The sequence below is a fragment of the Anguilla anguilla genome, chromosome 8, assembly GCF_013347855.1.
Source record: "Anguilla anguilla isolate fAngAng1 chromosome 8, fAngAng1.pri, whole genome shotgun sequence".
Taxonomy (NCBI): Eukaryota; Metazoa; Chordata; class Actinopteri; order Anguilliformes; family Anguillidae; genus Anguilla; species Anguilla anguilla.
The window spans coordinates 858,157-885,681 of NC_049208.1; the positions used below are offsets into that span (position 1 = coordinate 858,157).

The 27,525-nt window shown below is 40.8% G+C and overlaps 1 protein-coding gene and 1 long non-coding RNA gene across 6 annotated transcripts in view; one reads left to right on the forward strand and one right to left on the reverse strand.

Annotated features, from left to right (window-relative positions):
* LOC118234090 (galactose-binding lectin l-1-like) overlaps window positions 1-19,380 on the reverse strand; it is a 34,305-nt gene extending 14,925 nt beyond the window's left edge. The window contains exons 1-5 of one of the 5 annotated variants that reach the window (XM_035430408.1): window positions 6,806-6,913; window positions 6,194-6,239; window positions 5,711-5,790; window positions 5,428-5,599; window positions 2,348-2,724 (exon numbers count right to left, since the gene is read on the reverse strand). In XM_035430408.1, coding sequence (XP_035286299.1) covers window positions 2,581-2,724; window positions 5,428-5,599; window positions 5,711-5,790; window positions 6,194-6,199 — 402 coding nt within the window. In that variant the 5' untranslated portion in view covers window positions 6,200-6,239; window positions 6,806-6,913 and the 3' untranslated portion in view covers window positions 2,348-2,580. Of the gene's footprint in view, window positions 1-2,347; window positions 2,725-4,433; window positions 4,821-5,427; window positions 5,600-5,710; window positions 5,791-6,193; window positions 6,240-6,805; window positions 6,914-19,320 lie in introns of those variants that run through there. The other 4 variants (XM_035430404.1, XM_035430409.1, XM_035430405.1 and 1 more) reach the window with 4 other exon arrangements.
* On the forward strand, window positions 1,993-17,510 carry LOC118234091. Its single transcript, XR_004766624.1, has 2 exons — window positions 1,993-2,063; window positions 17,349-17,510. It is a non-coding gene; the product is annotated as an uncharacterized LOC118234091 (long non-coding RNA).
* Window positions 19,381-27,525: the final 8,145 nt, after the last annotated feature.

Sequence of the window (27,525 nt, forward strand, 5' to 3'; positions counted from 1 at the left end):
CATCCTGTGGTTTGTGTGTGTGCACTGTTGGGCAATGTTTTTGCTGGCTCAGCCTGTTTTAGGGATCCTGCTGCCACTGTGACTGTATTTTACTTCTCTTTTTTTGCAGGGTTGGACAGGAGATGTGCTTTTGCAATCTGTCATGCAGTTCACTGGAAATTTTGCACTCATGTTTTCATTTAGTGGCTGTGTAAGTCATACAACATCTAGTATTTTAAACAACCAGAAAAGTTAATTGCCTGCAAGTCCATGCTTGTTATTTCATGATGACTTGTCCTTGCAAACCTGCATTCGTGCAAAGTCTAAACAAATGAACAGAAGATGACCAGGATCATGTTCATTTTGATGATGTTGTGGTCAAACATTATGAGTTAACCATGGCTCACGTTCCACCCTACACCCTGCTCGCTGGCCATATCAAAGCATACACTGTTAGCTAGTTAGCCTAGCTGAGTTAGCTAGCTAGCAAGATATGAAAGTTGCCACGAAGATCCTACTAAAAGATACCAACCGTAATTTTCTAGCTAACAGACAGCAAAGGCAATACGGCACCGAACGTTAAACTAATATAACTGGCTAACAACACGGTTTCCCTTGCTTTATTGGATCCGACACGTTATCACAGTGTTTGTCACTTCCGACAAAGCCAGTGATGTGACTGCGGTGTGCCTAGCTATCTGCTGCCTGGCTGTGACTGCGACACCGACTGGACACAACGGCCTCCCGTTGTTCATATCTAATGTTTGTTTAGAACGATGGGATCATTTAAACTTGGAGAGTCTGATCTAGTAAGTTAGCATTGTGTCTCTCCATGCTAAGTCTACGGACATTTCGGCATCCAAATTTAGAATTTTGCGGTCTCATTCAAATTTAACAAAGTCTACAGCCATGGAAATAGAAAAATCAACCCTGTCTCAAAATGACCGATAGAATGAGCGGTGGTATGTCAGGATCCTCTGGGTTTAAATGGAGTTACGTAAGCGCAAAAAAGTATGATTTGTTATGCTAATTCTTTAAGGGTATCCACGACACAGCAATGGCGTAACGTAATTATACCAAAACCGGTAGTTCACGAGCCCATATGGATTGTAGTCCACATGTGAAATGTACTGAGATTGGTTTTGAAACGGCGGAGACATCGAGGATCAAAAACCGCTGTTTTACATGGGAGAGCTGACCAATATAAACATACATTGAGAGTGTATCTGTATTTGTGCTTCCCCCTATTTGGCCACTGCTTTTAACTACAGAATGGGAGCCTGGTTAAAAACAAAACCAGAATAATGATAGTGATGACTCCATAAAATGATTGAAATTAAAAATGAGGCAGCTCTTCGTCAGGACTGTTTTCTTCATCAAACAAAAAGGATGACGACAAAAGCCCACAACCCAGGGGTGCATCATGACTCAAGGCTGACATCTAGTGGTGCTTTTAGTGAAATGCAGCAGAGCAAAGAGCAGTGGCGGTGATGTCTACAACCACACAGCAACGGACCCAGAGCCGTAGACAGAAAGAGTTGCTATTGACGGCTCTGAACGGACCAATCTCGGCAAAGAGCCCATCTGTCTTCTCATTGGCCCTCTGTCACTCCCTGTCTTCTCATTTGCCCTAATGTCTTTTTACAGGCATTTGTATGCATCATCATTTTTAAAACATATAAATGTGGAAGTTAGAAACATAACTCATAGACAAGGAAAGAATCCAGTCTGCTAAAGAAATATTTATTTATGAATTAATATATTTTCCAGAGAGTATGCGTGATGAACCTAAAATGACTTCTCTTGAGTGGCTCAGATAATGGAAGAAAACTCACTCCAAGAACAAGGTGACCCGTCCCACTGTGAGTCTGACAGGACAACCCAGGCTTCCATTTAACCCCTTTTGGAGCCACTTTCTTAAACTGTTATTAAGCCAAAAGATGAAGATGGACATGTACTTTTTTCCAAATTAAAAAGAAGAAATAATTATTATCACATCATATAAGCCAAATTATTCTTTTTCTGTGCATGTCCGTGTGGCCACTAGTTAGGGAATTGCAGTTGGGAGGTGCACGTTCAGTGAGGTGAAAGTTCAGGCCCCAGGTGCTTCAACATCTCTCCTTTTATGGAGAAACCTGACCTGAATGTCCTCAGATAACATCCAGCTGAGTTGATGAAAAATGTATGAAATACAATCAGCATTAAAGAGCCATTATAAACACCTCTAACTAGCATGGAATATATTGTAAAACATGTTTATCAAGTTGACTGAAGGGTGAATTTGTGATCCTTGACATACGTTCATGCACAAGATCTGTAGTACGAACTGGACCCCCCCCCCCCCCAAAGAACAGCCACACACAATGAGTAGATTTGCTCATGACAGAGATTTATTATTGAAGCTGTACTGATTCTCATACTCAGTGAGTTTGGACAGATGCCAGAGGGGGTCTGTTAAATGTTGGAGAGTAGCACAAGATTAAAGGCACTGATGTCTGGGAGGGACAAAGTGCAGTCATAGCACAGCTGTAGGAAGGAAGCAGGATGCAGAAGCAGATCAGCCAATCGGGAGCCAGAAAGGAGCTGGCTAGCACCTCCTGATTATTTGATATTTATGCCACTGACTGTGGCTTGTTCAATAAAAATGTAATCATATTGTTTGTCACCCAGATGGTTGGGGAACTGCAACACATGTCCATTATGTTGATTAATGTAAAATTTGTCATCGGCGAAGGTAATGGTCACCTGGAAGAGAGAGGGAGAGATCATAGGAACAACATGCAAGGTTGTGAAGGGCAGTTTTCCTCAGAATGGAGGCTAAAGATTTCTGGGTGAAGTGTCTCATCGTATTATGCAAGTGATTTTGCTTTAGCAGTTGCAGCAGGCTCAGCATCACTGTATTTCAGATGGGCAGGTGTTTAAGGTCACTTGACTTTGCAAATGTTATTTACATGAATATGTAAATAATGTATAAATAAGACATTGAAGAACTCTGTACACATTAAAATAGTTTAGATCACCAACCAGGGATGGAGTAATTTGTTATAACAATCTAAGATATGGGGGGGGGGGGGCAGTGCCCCCCTATGATGCTGATACCAAATTGCAGGCTGAACCAGTCACGAACGAGAGCAGCCCGGTGGAAACTGACATTGTCCCAAATGACAACATAGCATGGCTGCTCTGGTTGTGCTGGCTCCCTCTGGTCAAGTCAGTATACATGATATCGCGGACCATCGAGGAAAGGCAGAAGATTCATGGTGTTGTATGGACCAAGGGTGGCATGGCGGTGGAGGACCAATTATGTTCCTCCCCCTTCTCCTCCTTTTGGTAAGATTACAGTAAATCCTGCTTCATCAAAAAGATGAGTTCATGAGGAGTGTCAAAGATTCTCTACAAAAGAGATGAAACTCAGTACAGTAATGACTACTCTGAAACACATTGATATAGTACACAAAAGTAGGCCATCATATAGCCTGTACTACAGTACATACTGCTGTAATACATAACTGTATTCAAATACTTGATACAGTATGAAAAACCATACTTGCACATATTCCAAGCGCTGGTCTTTGACTCTATCGGAGTTCCTTTCAAAAGGAAAACAATAGGCCTGTTTCATCCTCAACCTGTTCCAGAAACTATTTGTCTCCTTGCCCTTGCCCTTCCTCTTCCTCTTCTTCCTCCTCCTCTCCTGTGTCCTCTTCCTCTACCTTCAGGTCTTTGTGGATCCATTGTTCCAAAACAAGTGAACTGACCCATGGCCCTTTTATCTATCTATCCTGAGGTTCTGATTGGTGTGTGAACAATTTTGACTAGTGTTTCCACCTCGGGAACTGTGTGTTAATTGGGTTTGAGCTGTGATGACTTGAGTTAATGGTATTGAATGCCAGTGATTTCTAAATGAGCACATGGTGCAGCCAGTGATATATGATGGGATTTGTGTGTAGAGTTCTACACAAAGAGTTCAACAAATCTGAATCATGTGTGAAAACAGGGGAATAGTGTTTATAGTTTTGGGAAATGGGTCTGTCTTTTGGTAGATGGCCCCATGGTTTGGGATGTTCAGTTAATAGGCCCAGTTATAGTGCGTAAGCGATCGAGAAAAACTGTAATGAAAAATGTGTGAAATGTAATCGGTATTAAAGATCCAGAATAAACACCATTAACTAGCCTAGAAAATACTGTAAAACATGTTTATCCTGTTCTGACTGAAGGGTGAATTTGAGACAGTCACATGCCGATGCTTCACCCCTGGGAGCGAGATGCGGCAGTTCTGGGTTTGCACCGTCGTTTGCCTCTTGGAGAGAGAGAGAGAGAGCGCTCCCATACCAACACAATAAATACATAAACACCTTGAAAACAATGAACTAAAACAACAATAAAAACAGACCTGTAGTAAGAACTGGACCCCCCCCCCCCCCACCCCCAAAAGAACAGCTACACACGATGAGTAAATTTGCTCATGACAGAGATTTATTATTGAAGCTGGAATGATTCTCATACTCAGTGAGTTTGAACAGACGCCAGAGGGGTTCTGTTAAATGTTGCAGAGAAGCACAAGATTAAAGGCACTGATGTCTGGGAGGGACAAAGTGCAGTCATAGCACAGCTGTAGGAAGGAAGCAGGAAACAGAAGCAGATCAGCCAATCAGGAGCCAGAAAGAGGTTGGCTCGCACCTCCTGATTGGTCTTTAATTCACATATATGCCTTTGATTGTGACTTCTCCATCAATACAAATGTAATCATATTGTTTGTCAGCCAGATGGTTGGGGAACTGCAGCACATGGCCATCATGTAGATTAATGTAAAATCTGTCATCGGCGAAGGTAATGGTCATCTGGAAGAGAGAAGGAGAGATCATAGGAAAGGAGAGAAGGCGAGTTAAGTTACCAAGAAAGAAAGTTAACACAATCCAGTTCACATAGATCACAATGTGACTACACTGAGAAACAATGAAGTAACAAGCCTACAAAGAATAAACATCAAAATCTATTTGATGCAGGACTTAATCTTCATGTATATTAGTTATAGTTATATGTATATCAGTTTCTGTAAAAACTAACTTTGCATAATCGGACACAAACGTTATAGTTAATTTCCTTGAACAGTTGCAGTAGGGTCAACACCAGGGTATCTCAGATGGACGGGTATTTCAGGTTTGTGGGGCCTATTCACTTGACTTTGCAAATGTTATTTACATCACATGGACAACTCTGTACACATTAATATTGTTCAGCCTGCCAACCAGAGGTGGGGGAATTTGCTATTGCAATCTATGTTTGGGGGGGGGGTACAAGTGCCTATTTGGGGGAAAATTGCCCCTCAGTGCCCCCTATGACGCTGAAACCAAATTGCAGGCTGATCCATTGAACACAGGTACAGAGGACTGGACAAATTCTCCTTTCAGCACATCCAGATCAGTGTCTCCCTGTCCGAGGCCTCACCTCAAACTCCTGCCCCCACTGGAAAGGGAAGTTTTCCGACCTCACTGGTTTTTGCCATATCTCATCCTTCCTGGAGTCCAGGACGAGGACTCGATGTTCACCAAGATAGTCGAAGCGTACGTCAAAGTGCAGCGCAATGTTGTCTTTTGAGTCGCACACATTGATCGAGAAACTGGGAGAGGAAGAGAGACACACAAGGGATGAATGATGGATGATGGATGATCAAGGATGAAGATGGAAAGTGATTTAGCAAAAGCATTAACAGTTGGCACCAATGACTCACCGATCGATATTGGGTTTGGGGACTCCTTTGACCTTCAGTTCCATTCCTGGCTTGAAGTCCACAATTTTCAACTTCAACTTCTGTTCAAACAGAAAAAAAGGAAAATTTATGGTGAAAAATGGTTTGTTTTCTTGTGATTACGTACTGTGAAGACATGCAAATTTATCTGGATTCCGTACATTGACTCTTTCACGTACCTTAGGCAATATGACATTAGAAAGTCAACAATATCACAGTTTTATCAGCAGGGAGGCAGAACTGTGTAAGGAATCTCCTGCATGTTAGACAGAGCTGGGGCTAGCAACACACTGAGACACAAGGACTGAATAACTATCAAACAATTAACACAATAACCTCTCCCTTAACTTTATCTATTGCGCAAGTATCTTCTTTATGTCACGTTAACATTATATCAATGATAAGACAAACCTGGATATTCTATTTTTCAGCTTTAAAAAAAAATCCAAAATCCTTCACACTTACGCTCATCTTGGCGGTTCAGTTGCTGAGTCTGCACTGTTGTACGGATCTGGTGACAAAGCAAAGCAAAATGAAATGTGTGATTTTTGTATTTATGAGCTTGTGAGACAATTAACTAGCTTGGACAAGCTCTAATGAATCAAATCAATGGCTGGACCCTTCTGAGTGTGTACTGAGCACTGCCGATGGAAATCATGAGCTTTTTTTGCAATTTCTTACTGGGAATAACCTTGCCAGAATATGTTTACCTGGCTCCGCACGTCTAAGCCTAACTCCTCCTCCTGTGCGTGTGTGTGCGTATGTATGTATGTATGTATGTACATATATATATATATATATATATATATATATATATATATATATATATATATATATATATATATATAAGCACGTAAGAAAAAGACACCCAAATTCATATTTGACAAATGTATATTTCATAAATCACATAATTTGTTAGAACTTACCTTGATGTTTCATGTAACAGATTATAGAATACAGGCTTCAGCTACACATAACGAATGGCAGAAAGGTAATATTTATCTATCCCATGGTGAACACTGCCATTTTTATAAAATGGACGCATTGTAAGACAGGCTTCTCTGCACTTGATCTCACCTGCTCAGGTAAGTGGCTGGGTGTGGTCACAGGTGGAGGTCTCAGGCTGGTGTAGAGCTGAAGATCAGAGGTGTTCTGAATGCCTCTCTCTCTGTGCACCTGGCCTTATATTCTCCCTGGAGATAAAGGTGTGGCCAGTAATCACTCGTTTGGGGAAGTCACAATTTCCAAAAATAATTCACTTCACAAGATTAAATTTCAAGTCATCACAGTCATGGTCTCATTGGAAATGTAAGGCATGATGAAATATTTGTGATATTATTGCATTGTAACATGTGCTTAATGCATGCCATACACTCATTTGGCATTGTATGTGAAATGCAAATGGTACTTTCATGGTAAAAATAGTACAACATTTATTTTTAAAAATATGTTTTGAAATACACTGGAAACTATTACTTTCAAGCTAGGCTTTTTCCATACATACAATACATTTTATAAGTTCGGTAGCATAATTACAGACTATAGCCTGCATTTCAATGTGGGCATGCAATTAGACTGCAGTACACACAGTCAATGGAAATTAAATTGAATTACAATTAGTAGTTCAATTAGTTAATTAAGCCATTAATGCTTTGGCCATTTATTGAATTACAGTTATCCAGTAACTGCAATAAATTAGACTCATGTTAATGAAATTCACTATATCTAACATGTGCAGAAAATACACTACATACATCCATCCATAATTGATACCCACTTATTCCTGGTCAGGGTTGTGGCAGGTACTGTAACCTATCCCAGCATGCATTGGACCACCCAGAACAGGGCTGCCCAATCCTGTTCCTGGAGATCTACCATCCTGTAGATTTTCATTTCCACCCTCATTTGGCACACCAGAGTCTACTATTAGCAGCTTAAGGAGGTGTGCTTTCTTAGGGCTGGAGCAACTAACACAGAGCAACTAACACAAATTTTTACGTAGTATCCATTTTGGGTTTCCAAACAAGGCCCTTTGCAGACTCCAAAAGAACACTTGGTAACTAACAAAACAATATTATGGGTCTTCAGAGGTGTAAAATACTGTATATTGTATGCTTTATTCTTATGGAAGAAGTGTGCTAGCTTTTGACCATGGCCCCTAAGAGCCGCTTCCACAATTCAGGTTTTCTAGCCTTCTCCGGGACACGGGAAAAGTTCTCTCAGATGTGAAAGCTGAAATCCTTCCAGACAGAATCCTCCACCGGGCATTCCCAACATACCCTCACTACATTTTTGGGCCTACCTGGTCTGTCTCGCAGCTTCCTCCACCATCGACTAACTGCCACCACTCTGTGAATCATGTCACTTTAAATCCCCCCTTTCATGGCACTCATGTTACATGTACCCCCATTCCAGCACTTTTGGTCATTTGTATTTGTCCTAATATTGTAGCTTGTTCTTCTCCCTAAATTGGCTTGGCATCAGTTAGGTCAGAATAGTGTTCACTGTGTGAACTGAACTGTGTCCTTGGCTAGAAATAGCTGTACGAAATGAGTATCGTACCTTATTGAACCTGCGTTTTGTAGTTGTCCGTGACCATGAAATGCACTTTTTGTACGTTGCGTTGGATAAAAGCGTCTGCTAAATAAATGTAATGTAATGTGATGTAAACAATGTGAACTCATCAAATTAAAGCTACATACAGGGTATAATGCATTTACTTTGGTGGATATATAGGCCCCATCAGGTGTGGCTGACACACTTGGTGACTTAGCTGCTTTCTTGTTTCTTCTTATATTGACTCTGAAATTATTATCTTGGGAGATTTTAACTTGGTTGGCTATGTGATATCTCTGATGAATGTAAGGAATTTTGTTCGGATATCAATTTAATGCAGATATTTACTGAACCAACTAGACCTACATTGAAAAATCTGGCTAAATTGACCTAACATTTCTGTAGGACAAAATCCTCCCTTGTCTGTACTTTCCATGACCTCCCATGATGGTGATTTTACTTCTCATTTTGCTCTTACTCCTTTTGCTTTTTATACATTTTTGTTGCACTTTTTTTGATTGACAAACCACTGGACTGGATTGTCTGGATCCATGTTTTCTTAAACTTGCTGCCCTGTAGATTGCAGAGCACTTATTACATATTTTAAATCTGTCTATTACATCAGGACATATTCCAAATATGTGGAAAGCTGCTCCAATTGCATGAAGGAGGTGATTCGTTCAATCTTAATAATTACCATCCAGTTTCTAATAATAACAAATATTCAGAAAAATATAACATTTAATTTCCTGTAAATCTTAAAGCTTGTTTTCAGAAAATAAATATTTATTTTCAAAAATTATATTTAGGTTTACATCATACATCTTAGTTTTCCAAAACCATGATTTAAGATGTCATTAATATATCTGTTTTTAATCACAAATCTGAGTTTGAAAGTTAAGTATTTAACAAAAATATTTATTACATCTTAAATTTTGGGTTTCAAATTAAATATGTAGCTTTATATTAAAACCATGATGTAACATTTAACTTTATGTTTATTCTGCCACAAATTATGGGAAAAATATTTAGCCCTTCATTTCCAAATGAGCATTTCTACTTTACATGCATTGGATACAGTTTGCCATACTGATCTAGGCTGAATCTTCATCTGCGCCGATTGATTGGTATGTATTCATTGATAAAACAATAATTTGGCTATTTCCTTCTGACTTCAGCTGTCTCCGAATTAGAATTTACATAATTATCAACTCCGGTCTATGGAAGTGATACTCTTTAAAGTCCCTTGTCCCTCTACTGAATTCAGAAAGCTGGGCTTCAGATATTTTGTATCTTATAGTTGGAACAATCTGAAAAAACTTCCAGACAGAGGCGTATATTTGCTGCCACTGAGGTTCTGTCCCAGATCTTGGAGGGTGAAAGTGATTTAGATGAGGATATGTCTGAGACTGAGGATAATGTTGAGGAGGACCCTGATCATGTGGCATCCTCCTCTGATGATGAGAATGAAGCCTTTGCGATACCATATTCTGACCCTCCTGTTGTTTCTCAACCACCAATAAACCGTCCTGTCATCTCTCAACCGCCAAAAGACCCTCCTGTCATCTCTTAACCACCAAGAAACCCTCATATCATCTCTCAACCACCAAGAAACCTTCCTGTTGCCTCTCAACCACCAATAAACCCTCCTGTCATCTCTCAACCACCAAGAACTGACATGTTCACTTCCAAAAATGGAAAACTACTATGGTCCGTATCCCCAGTTGAAAGACAGGGTAGACTTTGTGCTGCTAATGTCATCAAAATGGTTCCAGGCCCCACCAGATATGCTAGCAGTCATGTACAAGACATAAAATCTGCATTTGAACTCTTCATAACACCATCAATGCAAAAGGATATTCTTGAGATTACAAACTTGGAGGGGAGGCGTGTGTATGGTGACAATTGGAAAGAGCTGGATGTAACCTGCTAACAATCCTATATTGGGTTGCTTATTTTGGCAGAAGTGTACAAGTCAAAAGGTGAAGCAACAGAAAGCCTTTGGAATGCTGACGCTGGTAGGGCAATTTTTCCAGCCACAATGTCTCTGGAGACATTTCATGTTTTCTCCCACATTATACACTTTGATGACAGGGAAACAAGGCAGGGTCGACAGGAGCGTGACAAACTTGCATCTATCTCGTCTGAATGAAGAATTGATACCCACAGGTACCTAGATGAGCTGTTATGTTCATTTTTTAATCAAAACTCAATTCTGGTGACTAATTTACTTTTTATTGGTGTTTCTTCATTATTGAATAACTCTCATGTGTTACTTATTGATGCTCTGAAGTGTTTTCTGAACCTAAACGTTGGAAATGTTTGACATTTTTAATATTTTTTCCTGGGGTCAAATTAACCCCGAACATAAAATGTTGCTATGCTTGATAATAAAATGTGTGTTTCTTTCCAAATGTTATTTTTCTTTTTTAATTTGCACTTAATACCAACATAAAGCCCTGCAAACATCCAAAACATACTTTGTTTTCCATTTTAGGTCAATGAATGAGATTGTACAGTCATTTGCATATTTTGCAATAGTCATATAAAATCAATACTTGATGTATAAGGGGAGGATGGGGGGAGTCATGTTTTGTTTACTGGGCTATTAAGATGGTCAGTAGAAAGGCCAAAAGTAGCTGAGAGAGAAACTTGGCTAACACTTTCAGTTACAATTATTTTCCACAGGTTTATATTGCTGGGGTCAAATTGACCCCAAACATAAAAGTTAACATGACTAGTCAGTATTATCCATAGCTCATAATTACTAACATTGTGGGTTAGATGGGAGGGGCACCAGACTTCCTCTCTCTCTAAAACAGTAAATACAACATTATTGACCTTATTTGGTAGAACAGTGAATGTAACAAATGATGATTTGCTAAGCTGAAGGTGAACACCAAGTGATATTACATTACATTACAGGCATTTAGCAGACGCTCTTATCCAGAGCGACTTACACAACTTTTTACATAGCACTTTACATTGTATCCATTTATACAGCTGGATATATACTGAAGCAATGCAGGTTAAGTACCTTGCTCAAGGGTACAACGGCAGTGTCCTTAACCGGGAATCAAACCTGCGACCTTTCAGTTACAAGCGCAGTTCCTTACCCACTGTGCCACACTCCAATCCTCAGATCTATACACTCAGCAATAAAAGTGCAGTGGAGTTTTATTCTTTCAGGATCAAATGTACCCTGATTCATGAATGCAGATCCCGAGTCAGACAGGGGACACACAAACCCCCCAACTTTGGGAAAACATCACATGGTCCCCCTCAATATTATCATGTTACACTGGGTGGTACTATTAGTATCCCCCCCCCCCCCCCCCCCCCAAAAAAAATAATCCGAAAGCAAATTTCCTGTGTGTTTGACCCACCCCGATGTTTAAATGAGATCTACATCCTTACCCTGAAAGTACAACAATATTCTATTTGGCTACTGATAAGTACCTTTTACAAATTAATTCAGTATTGCTAGCAAGTTGTAACATTGTATGTACCTATAAAGTTCCACTCCAGTGACAAGCATGCGCACATCTCTTTGCACTTCTTGTTCCATTTTTCCATGTACCATAAATACATGCAGTATTACGGATCAACAAGAAATAAAGTATTTTCTCCATTTTTACAACAGCTGCCCTCAGATGTCGTCCTTCTCTAAGAATATGGAGTACCTTTCAGGACTGTGGATGAAGGTTTGACGAATGTTGCATGAACACAGGCAGAAATAACTTCATACAATATCACAGAGAGGGCTGAACCCTCAGCCCCATTATGATGTTGTGGTCAAACATTATGAAAGGGTATCCATGGTTTACCTTCCAGACTACTTTTCTTGTAGGAATTTGAATAAGACACGAGAGGCGGTAATGTTTTGAAAATCCTTGTGTGACATGAAATGGTTGCCATTGCCAATCCTCAGATCTGAACCCAAGAGTGCATTTTACATTCCATCACACTACAATCACATAGCAGACATGCTTATCCAGAGGGATGTACAACAGTGGAGAACATCAGTTTAACTCTCAGGAACACAAAAATGTGATACCACCAAGAAGGCACATTTATAATCAATAAGTGTAATAAAAAATATATATTTGTATTGTAACTGAACAAAGTGCGACTTGATTACACAGCTAAAACTATAGCATTACTCAAAAGAAAGAAAGAAAAGAAAGAACAAGAGAAAAAAGGTTATCTAAAGGGGGTCAGGGGAGCTATGGTGCAGTCTGAAGAGGTCTGAACTGCCATGATGTTCTCAGAGAGGGACAGTCTGGTGTCCAGTGCCACTCTGAGAATCCTGACAAATGAAGAGGGTGACACTGTGGAGCCATCCAGGGTGAAGGACAGGTCCAGCAGGGTGAAGGACAGGTTCAGCAGGGTGATGGACAGGTCCAGCAGGGTGATGGACAGGTCCAGCAGGGTGAAGGACAGGTCCAGCAGGGTGATGGACAGGTTCAGCAGCGTGAAGGATAGGTCCAGCAGGGTGATGGACAGGTTCAGCAGGGTGAAGGACAGGTCCAGCAGGATGAAGGACAGGTCCAGCAGGGTGAAGGACAGGTCCAGCAGGAGTGGGAGGACTTAGCATTTATTGGAGATTCTTGAACAGAGTCTCTCATGGAAGAATGGTGCTGTATCCCTCCTGAAGAACAGCAGATACAGCTGGACTCTGTATAAATACCTCTGTATTTATGTGTACATTTTTTTGGCAAAAGCAAACACTTCACATTAAATGCAGTTTTCTTTTTTTCAGTTTTAAATGCAGTTGATTAATTACCTTAGTTTTTACATTGGGATGTTTATTATGCATGCTTATTATGCACATAACCTTCATTGGAGATTATTACCATTTGCAATAAAAAACATTCAAAAACAAGTATTATATGGTATGGTAGTGTATCAAATGTTTAACTCATATTTTTTATAGCACTGCACTACATGTGTACAATCATCATAGTTTTGAGATATATCCCTCCCAAAGTTACTTGCCTATAAGCCCACATTCAATACTTCCATGTGGCACAAAGTCACCCATTAACACGTCCCAACCGACCACGGTACTTTACACGAGTAATCAACCTCACAAAAGCTTTGAATTTACCATCTACAAAAACATTTAACATTCACGGATCGAATGTAATGTAATTTACCATTAATAAGAAAAAGTCACATTTGTTATATTTGTTCTTCACAAAGCCATGCTCCTACGTTAGACTACACAAAACAAAACGGAAAACTCATAGTAACCCAGATACCCAGCGACTCTGGCCGGATCTGAGCCGTGTCCGGCCCGGCAGTGCTGACTTTGGGCCAAAACTGGCCCAGATCCGGCAAGGAGTCGCTGGCTATCTGGGAACAAACCGTTTTCCAGAAACATAAACTTGAAGATGTCATCTGTCCAACTTGGTCAAAAGAGGGACAGGACAACGTAGACTATGGAAGCAACAGAAGCAGTTTTATTCCTGAACGTGTCTTCTCGTAATACAATCACCTGGTTAAATAACACTAAAGCATTGCGTATCCGCGACATCCTGCGGTTTGTGTGTGTGCGCTGTTGGGCAATGTTTTTGCTGGCTCAGCTTGTTTTAGGCATCCTGCTGCCACTGTGACTGTATTTTACTTCTCTTTTTTTGCAGGGTTGGACAGGAGATGTGCGATTGAAATCTGTCATGCACTTCGCGGAAATTTTGCACTGATGTTTTCATTTAGTGGCTGTGCAAGTCATAACATACAACATAAATTATTTGAAACGACCAGAAAAGTTAATCACCTGCAAGTCCATGCTTGTTATTTCATGATGACTTGTCCTTGCAAACCTGCATTCGTGCAAAGTCTAAACAAATGAACAGAAGATGGCCATGAGAATGTTCATTTTGATGATGTTCTGGTCAAACATTATGCGTTAACCATGGCTCACGTTCCACCCTACACCCTGCTCGCTGGCCATATCAAATTATGCACTGTTAGCTAGTTAGCATAGCTGAGTTCGCTAGCTAGCAAGATATGAAAGTTGCCACGAAGATCCTACTAAAAGATACCAACCGCAATTTTCTAGCTAACAGACAGCAAAGACAATACGGCCCCTAACGTGAAACTAATATAACTGGCTAACAACACGGTTTCCCTTGCTTTATTGGATCCGACACGTTATCACAGTGCTTGTCACTTCCGACAAAGCCAGTGATGTGACTGCGGTGTGCCTAGCTATCTGCTGCCTGGCTGTGACTGCGACACCGACTGGACACAACGGCCTCCCGTTGTTCATATCTAATGTTTGTTTAGAACTTTAGAACGATGGGATCATTTAAACTGGGAGAGCCTGATCTAGTAAGTTAGCATTGTGTCTCCCCATGTTAGGTCTACGGACATTTCGGCGTCCAAATTTAGAATTTTGCGGTCTCATTCAAATTTAATAAAGTCTACAGCCATGGAAATAGAAAAATCAACCATGTCTCAAAATGACCGATAGAATGAATAGAATTATGTCAGGATCCGCTGGGTTTAAATGGAGTTACGTAAGCGCAAAAAAATATGATTTGTTATGCTAATTCTTTAAGGGTATCCACGACACAGCAATGGCGTAACGTAATTATACCAAAACCGGTAGTTCACGAGCCCATATGGATTGTAGTACACATGCGAAATGTACTGAGGCTGGTTTTGAAACGGCGGAGACATCGAGGATCAAAAACCGCTGTTTTACATGGGAGAGTTGACCAATATAAACGTCCTTGAGAATGTATCTGTATTTGTGCTGTCGTGTCTAGGAACCGACAGAATTCAAAGTCCAATCATTAATTTGTATAAAACAATTTCACAAGGGAAAAGATACCACAGCAACAAGCTTTTCAGAAAAGTTAGACTTTATTTGCACAGGTGCACAAAGCCGGATCAATTCCGCCGACTTGAACCTCGATTGTCAGTTTTACATTCATATACACAAATGTACCCCACAACTCCCCTTAACACATTTCTAAAAATACCAGCCATCTGTCCTTCTTGGCACCACAATGATTTTGATTTCCTGCTCTTGGGTCGACCTGACCTTCTAACCACCACAATGATTTTCTGTTCTTAGGTGATAACGTTATTGTGAAATGATACCCCAACTTTCCCTTAAAAAAATATTAGTCTTTATTCTGTAATTTTCCATTATGCATACAAGTCACAGCCTCTTGTAATTTTCCATTGAGCATACAAGTTACAGAGTTATAGCCTCCTGTAATTTTCCATTGTATTCAGGTTACATAGGGGTCACTGTAAAATATTAGTCTTCTAGCACTTTTATTTGGCAATAGCGTTTTGTTAGTTTTGGATTATTGTTCTCTGCTGTATTTTGGCAGTAGTGTATGATTAGTTTTTGGTTAGTGTTATCTGCTGAAGTTATTGGCAGTAGTGTATGATTAGTATTTGATTAGTGTTTTCTGCTGAGTGAGTAAGTGTGATTTTTTTAAGCCTTCTGCGTTCTCTTGCTTTTTTTTCTACAGTTGATACTGTGGTTTCTTGCGTTTCCATAAGCTTAGCTGCAACTACTGATATAGGTTTATTGGATTACATATTGATTATATGAGTGTATAGTTATACATGTGATATATTTTTATCATGAAGCATCGAGAGTTTGGAGGAAACAGTTTGATCAACATTGAGGGAATACCCTAACTTTAACATGTGACGTCATCTCAATCATGGGGAATCTCAAAATTTTCCTACAGTGCTTCCACCTTTTTGGCCACTACTTTTAACTACAGAATGGGAGCCTGGTTAAAACAAAGCCAGAATAATGATAGTGATGGTTCCATAAAAAGATTGAAATTAAAATTAAAGGCAGCTCTTCGTTAGGACTGTTTTCTTAATCAAACAAAAAGGATGACAACAAAAGCCCACAGCCCAGGTTGTGAACTCAGAGGTGCATTTTCACTCAAGGCTGACATCTAGTGGTACTTTTAGTGAAATGCAGCAGAGCAAAGAGCAGTGGCGGTGATGTCTACAACCACACAGCAACGGACCCAGAGCCGTAGATAGAAAGAGTTGCTATCGACGGCTCTGAACGGACCAATCTCGGCAAAGAGCCCATCTGTCTTCTCATTGGCCCTCTGTCCCTCCCTGTCTTCTCATTGTCCCTAATGTCTTTGTATGCATCATCATTTTTAAAACATATAAATGTGGAAGTTAGAAACATAATTCATAGACAAGGAAAGAATCCAGTCTGCTAAATAGATATTTATTTATGAATTAATATAGAGTATGCGTGATAAACCTAAAATGACTTCTCTTGAGTGGCTCAGATAATGGAAGAAAACTCACTCCAAGAACAAGGTGACCCGTCCCACTGTGAGTCTGACAGGACAACCTGTCAGGGTTCTGTGTCTTCCCCCTGTGTTGTTTCTCTATTGGGCCGCCAGATGGCGGTACCTTGGTTTTGTGTTCTGTTAATTGTTTTATTGGTTCTCATTATTCAATTATTAGTTGTGTTTTGTCTCGTGTTCCCCTCCCTCTCTGTGGCTTGATTGTTCATCGTGCCCTCCTGTGTCTCGTCTGTGTCTTTCTATTTAAGTCTCCCTCTCCCCGACTCAGGCGCTGGAATCTTTTGCTTTGGTTTGCTACCTGCCTGTCTGTTTCAGTGACCTGTTTGTTCCTGCCTGTTTCCCGTTTACCTGTTTGCCTGCCTGTGCCCTACCTGCCCTGTTTTCCCTCGTTTTTGTATTTTGTATTTTTGTGTTCTTGTGAATTTTTGAGGTTTTTTGTTGTTTGTAAATTTCGCCCTGCGAAGCTCTTTGTTCCGTGTTTTAGTTTATTAAAGTCTTGTTTTCCCCATTTTTGGACTTTCGGTTTTTTACTCTGCGTTTGGGTCCATTCCCGCACCCTCTCCTGACACAACCAGGCTTCCTTTAACCCCTTTTGGAGCCACTTTCATAAACTGTTATTAAGCCAAAAGATGAAGATGGACATGTACTTTTTTCCAAATTGAAAAGAAGAAATAATTATCACATCATATAAGCCAAATTATTCTTTTTCTGTGCCGTGTGGCCACTAGTTAGGGAATTGCAGTTGTGAGGTGAAAGTTCAGGCCCCAGGTGCTTCAACATCTCTCCTTTTATGGAGAAACCTGACCTGAATGTCCTCAGATAACATCCAGCTGAGTTGATGAAAAATGTATGAAATACAATCAGCATTAAAGAGCCATTATAAACACCACTAACTAGCATGGAATATATTGTAAAACATGTTTATCAAGTTGACCGAAGGGTGAATTTGTGATCCTTGACATACGTTCATGCACAAGATCTGTAGTACAAACTGGACCCCCCCCCCCCCAATTCACAGCCACACACCATAAGTAGATTTGCTCATGTCAGAGATTTATTATTGAAGCTGGAATGATTCTCATACTCAGTGAGTTTGGACAGACGGCAGAGGGGGTCTGTTAAATGTTGCAGAGAAGCACAAGATTAAAGGCACTGATGTCTGGGAGAGACAAAGTGCAGTCATAGCACAGCTGTAGGAAGGAAGCAGGAAACAGAAGCAGATCAGCCAATCAGGAGCCAGAAAGGGGCTGGCTAGCACCTCCTGATTATTTGATATCTATGCCACTGACTGTGGCTTGTTGAATAAAAATATAATCATATTGTTTGTCACCCAGACGGTTGGGGAACTGCGTCACATGGCCATTATGTTGATCAATGTAAAATTTGTCATCGGTGAAGGTAATGGTCACCTGGAAGAGAGAGGGAGAGATCATAGGAACAGTTAAAATGAGGCTGGGGAGAGAAGCAGGAGAGTTAAGTTACCAAAGAAGAAACAGTCCAGTTCACATAGAACTCACTACAACTGCAGTGAAAAACAATTAAATAAACCCATGAGTGATCTAAGTATAAATATCTAAATCTATATGCCGCAGCTCTTGATCTTCATTTATTTTATGTATGTTTAATTACATTGCTGTAAGAACTTATTTCACATAATTGGTCTTGAATAAAGATCATAATGTAGTAAGAGATTAAGTAGTATATGAGTTGAATGATTTAACACTGAATAATTTGGCTGGAATATTTCTCATGAAGCTCTGCTATGAGGGTAGTGCCCCCCTATGATGCCGATACCAAATTGCAGGCTGATCGGTTGAATATGGGTACAAAGGACTGAACAAAGTCTCCTTTCGGCACGTCCAACTCAGTGTCTCCCTGTCCGAGGCCTCTCCTCAAACTCCTTCCCCGCTGGAAAGGGAAGTTTCTCTCTCGCACTTCTTCTTGCCAGTTCCCATCCTTCCTGGAGTTTATAACGGTGACTTGTTGGTCATTGCCACAGTGGAAGCGTGGGTTAAAGTGCAGTGCAATGTCTTCCATGGACTGGCCCACATTGATCATGAAACTGTGAGAGAAAGAGACACACAAGGGATGGACGATGGATGATCATGGATGAAGATGGCAAGAGATTTAGCGAGAGCATAAACAGTCCTAACAGACAGAGGCACCACTGACTCACCGAATCACATCTTGATGGGTGACTCCGCTGACCCTCAGTTCCGTTCCTGGCTTGATAGACAAGTTTCTCAGCTCCAAATTCTGTTTAAAACAGAAGAGAGAGAAGAAGAAAAAAAAACAGGAAAATATAAAAAATTTTTCTTGTGATTATGTGTACATGAAATGCAAATTTATCTGCATTCCACACGCTGACTCTTTCACTTCTCTTAGGCAATAAGACATTAGAAAGTCAACAATATCACAGTTTAATCAGCAGGGAGGCAGAACTGTGTAAGGAATCTCCTACATGTTAGACAGAGCTGGGGCTAGCAACACACTGAGACACAGGGACTCAGCGACTGATTAACTATCAAACAATTAGCTGAATAACCTCTCTTCTAACTGTATCTGTTGTGTAAGTATTCTCTCTCTTTATGTCACATTAAGATCATTTCAATGATAAGACTTGGATTTTACTGAAACCAAACTAATTACTCATCAGTTGCAACATGTGAAGTGTCTATCTTTCAGCTTCATCTTTCAAAATCCAAAATCCTCCACACTCACGCTCATCTTGGCGGTTCAGCTGCTGATTCTTCACTGGTGTGCGGCTCTGAATTCAATGCAGTGTAAAATGTAAGACGTGATTCACGTATTTATGCACTTGTGAGACAAGCTTTTGTGAGCTCAACCCAATCAAATCAACAGAAAATTAAGCAGTTGTGCATGTATTACCCAATAAGTTCATTTGTGCATGTGTACCCATGATACAGTTTTTTTTTCGATCGCTTACACACTATAACTGGGCCTATTAACTGAACATCCCAAACCATGGCGCCATCTACCAAAAGACAGGCCCATTTCCCACAACTATAAACACTGTTCCCCTGTTTTCATACATTATTCAGATTTGTTGATTTCAGATTTGTTGAACTCTACACACAAATCCCATCATATATCACTGGCAGCACCATGTGCTCATTTAGAAAGCACTGGCATTCAATATCATTAACTTAAGTCATCACAGCTCAAACACAATTAACACACAGTTCTCGAGGTGGAAACACTAAGAGTCAAAATTGTTCACACACCAATCAGAACCTCAGGATAGATAGATAAAAGGGCCATGGGTCAGTTCACTTGTTTTGGAACAATGGATCCACAAAGACCTGAAGGTAGAGGAAGAGGACACAAGAGAGGAGGAGGAGGAAGAGGAAGAGGAAGGGCAAGGGCAAGGAGACAAATAGTTTCTGGAACAGGTTGAGGATGAAACAGGCCTATCGTGTTCCTTTTGAAAGGAACTTCGATAGAGTCAAAGACCAGCACTTGGAATATGTGCAAGTATGGTTTTTCATACTGTATCAAGTATTTGAATACAGTTATGTATTACAGCAGTATATACTGTAGTACAGGTTATATGATGGCCTACTTTTGTGTACTATAGCAATGTGTTTCAGAGTAGTCATTACTGTACTGAGTTTCATCTCTTTTGTAGAGAATCTTTGATATTTATGCCAGAGACACTCCTCATGAACTCATTTTTGTTGATGAAGCAGGATTTACTGTAATCTTACCAAAAGGGGGAGAAAGGGGAGGAACATAATTGGCCACCGGGCCATTGTGAATGTCCCTGGCCAGCAAGGAGGAAATGTGCCCATGTGTGCCGCCATCAGCCACAGAGGGGTCCTCCACCGCCATGCCACCCTTGGTCCATACAACACCATGCATCTGCTGTCTTTCCTCGATGGTCCGCGAGATCATGTATAACGACTAGACCAGAGGGAGCCAGCACAACCAGAGCAGCCATGCTATGTTGTCATTTGGGACAATGTCAGTTTCCACCGGGCTGCTCTAGTTCGTGACTGATTCACAAACACCCCAAGATTCAGCAACATCTTTCTACCTGCATATTCTCCCTTCCTAAACCCCATAGAGGAGTTTTTTGGCATGGCGGTGGAAGGTGTATGACCGAGTCCCCTACATCCGTGTTCACCACTTGTTTAGATATTACAGTTGAGGCTTGCCAGGGGTGGATAAGACATGCAAGGGGTTTTTCCCCCCGCTGCCTGGCTGGGGCTAATATTGATGTGATGTTGATGAGAATCTCTGGCCTGACCCAGACCAGGGAAGGGATGCTGAGGCAGAATGGATGTTATCCGAGGACAGAGAGAGACAGAGCCCAAGCACGCCACAACTGAAAGCAAAACTGAATAAAATTAACTTACAGTTTTGTTTTCAGATTCCAGGAACCCCCCCTCCCCCCGACCCCCAATTGTCCCAGAAGCATATAAATACGCAAACCCCGCCTTACATTTTACACACTGCATTGAATTCAGAGCCGCACACCAGTGAAGAATCAGCAGCTGATCCGTCAAGATGAGCGTAAGTGTGGAGCATTTTGAGTTTTTCTAAAAGCTGAAAAATAGACACTGCAAATGCTGCAACAGATGAGTAATTACTTTGGTTTCAGTAAATCCAAGTCTATCTTATCATTGAAATAATCTTAATGTGACATAAAGAGAGAGAATCCGTGCACAACATACAGTTAAGAGAGAGGTAATTCGGTTAATTGTTTGATAGTTAATCAGTCGCAAAACGGAGTCCCTGTGTCTCAGTCAGTACATTTATATGCACAGTTGAAATCAAGCTATATTAATAGCTCGATTTGGCAATGGACTGCATTAATATAGCGCTTTTATCCAAAGCGCTTTACAATTGATGCCTCTCATTCGCCAGAGCAGTAAGGGATTAGGTGTCTTGCTCAAGGACACTTCGACACGCCCAGGGCGGGGTTTGAACTGGCAACCCTCCGACTGCCAGACAATCGCTCTTACATCCTGAGCTATGTCGCCCCGGATTTAATTGAATTATTGTCGTTGTCCCAATATATATGACTCGGAAAGAATCTAATTATTGACCGAGGTGTGTCTGAATAGTTCGCCATTCCGCGTTTTTCTTCCATCCATGTATTTTAGGATATTTAACTCCTTTGGTTGCGATTATAATGGTGTGGGGGTGTTGGAGAACCAGAAGCGACTAATATAGGGGAACGAAAAGCTAACGCTACCGGAAGCGTTTAGCCACAAAGTCCCGAAGGACAAAGGGAAAGGGAAAGGGAACACCCACAAGTAAATCACAAAACAAATAAGATCCTAGGGAGAGTAGCTCCCGCACACAAAGGATCGAAAACAAGAACCAAAAACACGGAGTAAAAAGCCACTCCGAAGGACCACCTTGTCCAGCCGTAAAACTGGCTTGTGAAACCAAAGCGACCCGTAAAAACCAGGGCGAAAAAAGAAGAGGACCAGTGGTACAGAGGCGAGGCTCTGGTACCAAACCCAAAACTGGTCTACAAAGAAAATAGACAACTGAGTCGCAAAACTTACTCAGCGAAAGAAAAACCTGAGACGCAGCTCAGAAAAACGCAAACAAAATACACACCAGGGACAACGTCCCAATACCCACCGGCTCACACGAGCTCAAAAGAAAAGTATGAATACTCTTAAGGCGTCAGAATGCGCACACAGCGCTAAGAGACTGAATCGCCTTAACCCAGGACACAGAACCAACCCACAACACAATTCTGTAACTCGTCCAACGAGCACCTATACCAATGTCGTACCGGCTTTGTGATAATGAGGTTTTACACAAAAGCGCAGATGGGTGTTCTGGCAGTGCTTATAAAGGCACCTCCCCAGGTGAAAATAATTGAGAAATCAGACACCTGGAACACATTAAGAATTTCTCAAAGGCCAGGTGCCCTCTAGTGGCAGCACAAGGCCACTACACCCCAGAACCATGACAGCGATAGCATGAAGTTGGTCTCCTCGTCCGTCCAGAAATGTGTTTTTTTCGCCATGATACTAGAGAGGACAAAACGAAGCTTTAGAATGTTGCCAGCAGTGTATACGCGTGCATGTTGAAATTTTCCCGTTTTAAACAGGATTTGGAGTTGAAAAACATACCCTTCAAGCCAGGAATGGAACTGAAGGTCACAGGAGTCCCCAAATCCAGTTCCCCCCGGTGAGTCACTGGTGCCTCTGTCTCTATTAGGACAGTTTACACTCTCGCTAAATCTTTCCCCCAGGGTTCGTACGGTCATGAAAAACCTGGAAAAGTAATTGAAATTTAAAATGCAATTTCCAGGAAAATAATATTTTTTGAAAGGTTTTGGAAAAGTAATGGAAATATAGCTAAAGTTGCATCAAATATAATTACTAATTAATCCAATCATAAAAATAGTATGTATAGTAATAAAACGTAAATTGACCCGTAACCTTCGCAGTATTTTGGTGGTGTGAGAAGTTAATTCGGTCCGGCTCAGTCTGTTTACAGGCAAGCCTCTGCTGATGTAGCAGTTAGTAAACGTAGGCCCTACTGTGCCGACAATATGCCAGGGAAGTGCAGCTTCAATAATATATCAGGGCTCGAAATTAACTTTTTTACTTGGTAGCACTGGTGCTCCCAACTTCAAAAATTTAGGAACACCCACCGAAATGTAAGGAGCACCAACAATATATGCAATAGATTTTTTATTGATAAAAAACGACAATATAACAGTACGGTTTACAAGTAACAGTTAAACTGTCACGCATAAAATGTGTCGACTCTTCAAGGAATTGCGTGTTATGCATTCAAACGACAAAGCGCGTCACATTAATACCGCTAATTAAATCAACCGCCAGTAAACTGCATCGGAGAAATTAGCTGGGTCGCTACACAAAACGTCAAAACTTTTCAGCTTTCGATAACGCTAATAAATTGAACATAAACTTTTGTCTTCAGGTAACATTAGTTAACGCGTTAGCTCTCTGTGTCGCGTGACAGTGGAGTGCAGCGAAAGGGAGTGATTGAAGGCTAATATTAACCAATTTAAAATCAGCATTAAAGGTAAGAATGTCAAGCTCGCGATTGGTTAGAAGGGTCACCGTCAGCTCACAAGGGACATGCTGAGTGTACTAACTAGCGAATGTACAGAGAAAGAGACGTTCGACTGGAAAAAAAAAAGGTCGCACCAGAACAATTATTTGCACTAGCACAGATGCTCCCAATTATATTTTGAGGTCGCACAGATTAAATTTCGGGAGCATATGCGACCAAAATGGTCGCAATTTCGATCCCTGTTTGAGACCTGCACCACCAGGGTCTGTCTGGTGTTTACAGTTTTTTTTATTGCTAAGACACATTTAATGAAACAATTCCACTTTTTCTCAGAACTATTAACACAATCCCAAAACTACACACCAATCAGCACAAACCTCAAACATCCATGCCAAACTCAAATTATCTTCTCAAAAACATATACTCTTCCATCAAAATTAAACTTTGCCTTCAAATGGCACACACAAGCCATCGAAAACACAGACAATGTAGATTACCCATAACACACCAGTGAGATAAATTCAAAGCACTACTGCAAAAACCTTTTATAGCAGTGCGTCAGGAGTTATTTTCTCCTGGTTATTCTACTTATTTTATGGTTTTAAGATTTTGATCTTTGCAATGTTACACTCCTAACAAATAAGGGAGTGTGCAAATTTCCAAATATTTTATATTTTGTACTGAAAAGTGATGTTGAGTGAAAAGTACAGTAACCACAACACAGTTGAAGGAACAAAAAAATGTAGTATTTTCAAAGGAGAGTAGCATTCATAAAAATAACTCAGTATATGCAGCACTATAAACAAAAATAGCAATAAAATCTAAAGAACATATAGTCTGTAAATACACTTCAACATTACATAGACAGCATATCCTCTCACAGTAGTACAGCAGATACAATATGTAACATTACAGTAAATTATAGTACCTGTTTTCTTGTCTGAAAGTATGGACAATGGATGCCACTGTGAAACGATTCAAGTTTGGCTGAACTCTCTGTCCAGCTTCCCTCATCATCAGTTAGGATAATATGATTATGTTAGTGTATCTGGCAGGATTGTTTTTGTCTGATTAGGTGTGATTAGATGTGATTCCAGTGCTAGTTTGTACTTGGTAGGATTCTTGCTTGCTGAACAAGCTTACTCTACAGGGTTGGAGTCCTGATCGATGTGGTCACTTCTGGCACTACGATCCTTACTTCACTCTAGTGTTTCTTTTGCACCTCTACATCATGAACCAATGCACTTGTTGTACGTCGCTCTGGATAAGAGCGTCTGCTAAATGCCTATAATGTAATGTAATGTAATGTAATCATACCGTGCACCAGCACATGGTCAATCAAGGTGGCACATATTTCATCTGGGACAAATTGTCTCCTGCCTCTTCGTCTCCTTTGTCTTCCTGATCTTTGGACAGCTTGTCCATTTTGAGGATCCATTGTTCAAAAGCACACAGACGCAAACTGTGGCCCTATTTATTGATCCAGTGATTGTGACCGGTGTGTAAACAATTTTGCTGCCAAGTGTTTGCACCTAGAGAAAGGTGTGTTACCTGAGTTTAGGTTGTGATGACTTGAGTTAACTGTTTTGACTACTAGTGTTTGTTGCATGAGCACAGTGTGTAACCAGTGATTCACGAGAGCATTTGTTTGTAGAGATTTGCAGAAAAAGTTTAACAATTTGCAGCATGTGTTAAAACAAGTGAAAAGTGTTTATAGTTTTGAGAGATGTGTTGGTCCTCTGAGAACTGAAGTAATAATTTGGGAGTTTTTGCTAAAAGAACCAGTTTTAGTGTGTTAGCAATCGAGAAAAACTGTATTTGTTTTAGAGAGGCACCATATGTTTCAGATGTTACAATATTACAGGTTCATAAAGACAGTTGTCATTAAAAACACTGAATTATTTTGCTGTTACAATAAAACATCAATACTAAGTAGACAAAAAAATTTAAATATTGCAATGATCTAAGTTGAGATCTAATCTCGTATCCAAAATTTAAATTTAAAATCCGCTGTCATTTAGGAGTCTGCACATATAGGGGATTGGTGATCTCCTGTATCTCTCAGTTCGACATCTTGGGATGGCCAGTTTGTTTGAGTTCCTTGTCTGACGACCTGTGAGCTCCTCCCTGAGGGGGGGGGTAGCCAGTCACTGAAGTTGGACTTTAGCAGCTTTCTGGCAAATCCAAGACACAGTTGAGTGCGTCTCTCTGATAGAGTGCACAATCTGAGAGTGCAGAGAGCCTCTGGGTACCCTGAGTACCTCTGGCCAAGTATGATTTTACAAGCCCGTTTCTGCGTGCTTTCCAGCCTTTTAGCCTGGTCTGTAGTCAGGGAACTGTGCCAGACGGGGACTGCATACTCCAGCACTGGGCATACGTAGCCTGTGTAGATGGAAACCAGTTCTGGGTCTCAGACACAAAATTTCTTCAGGCGACGCAGAGCAAAAAGCTTCCTGTTCTCTGAGGTCAGCATGTGGTCCACCTGACTGTCCCAACGCAAATTACTCTGGATGGTGACCCCCAGGACCTTGACAGTGTCACAGACTTCCAGGATGTTCTGGTCAATGGAGAGAGTTGGCAGGGCGGGTGGATGCCTCATGTGGGTGACATGTAAAACTTTACATTTCTTTGGGTTGAGTTTCATTTTGTGCTCCTCTACCCAGATATCAAGACCATTCAGGGTCTGTTGGAGGGTACAGGGTAGTTGGAGCTGTTACAATAAATAATTCTAAATCGTCCCGCTGAGATAAAGTCATTTGTTTTGGTCATGGAAATTCAGTTAAAGGTTGTGGAGAAGTCATGGAAAAGTCATTGAAAATCATTGGTGAAAAAGTGTATGAACCCTGTTTCCCACCTTCATCCATGATCATCCATCCCTTGTGTGTTTCTTTCTCTCCCAGTTTCATGATCAATGTGGCCCCTCCAAAGAAAACATTGCGCTGCACTTTAACCCGCGCTTCCACTGGGGCGCTGACAGACAAACCACCGTTATGAACTCCTGTAAGGATGGGCGCTGGCAAGAAGAAGTGAAAGAGAGAAACTTCCCTTTCCGGCAGGGGAAGGAGTTTGAGGTGAGGCCTCAAACTGCCGCCCCCCCCCCCATATCTTAGATTGTTATGACAAATTACTCCATCCCCAGCTGGTGATCTAAACTATTTTAATGTGTACAGAGTTCTTCAATGTCTTATTCATACATTATTTACATATTCATGTAAATAACATTTGCAAAGTCAAGTGACCTTAAACACCTGCCCATCTGAAATACCCTGATGCTGAGCCTGCTGCAACTGCTAAAGTAAAAGCACCTGCATAATACGATGAGATGAGACACTTCACCCAGAAATCTTTAGCCTCCATTCTGAGGAAAACTGCCCTTCACAACCCTGCATGTTAGAGATATAGACCCTTGAAGGGGGGAGGGCAGAAATAATGTACCCACATAGCAGAGCTCCATGAGAAATATTCCAGCCAAATTATTCAGTGTTAAATCATTCAACTCATATACTACTTAATCTCTTACTACATTATGATCTTTATTCAAGACCAATTATGTGAAATAAGTTCTTACAGCAATGTAATTAAACATACATAAAATAAATGAAGATCAAGAGCTGCGGCATATAGATTTAGATATTTATACTTAGATCACTCATGGGTTTATTTAATTGTTTTTCACTGCAGTTGTAGTGAGTTCTATGTGAACTGGACTGTTTCTTCTTTGGTAACTTAACTCTCCTGCTTCTCTCCCCAGCCTCATTTTAACTGTTCCTATGATCTCTCCCTCTCTCTTCCAGGTGACCATTACCTTCACCGATGACAAATTTTACATTGATCAACATAATGGCCATGTGACGCAGTTCCCCAACCGTCTGGGTGACAAACAATATGATT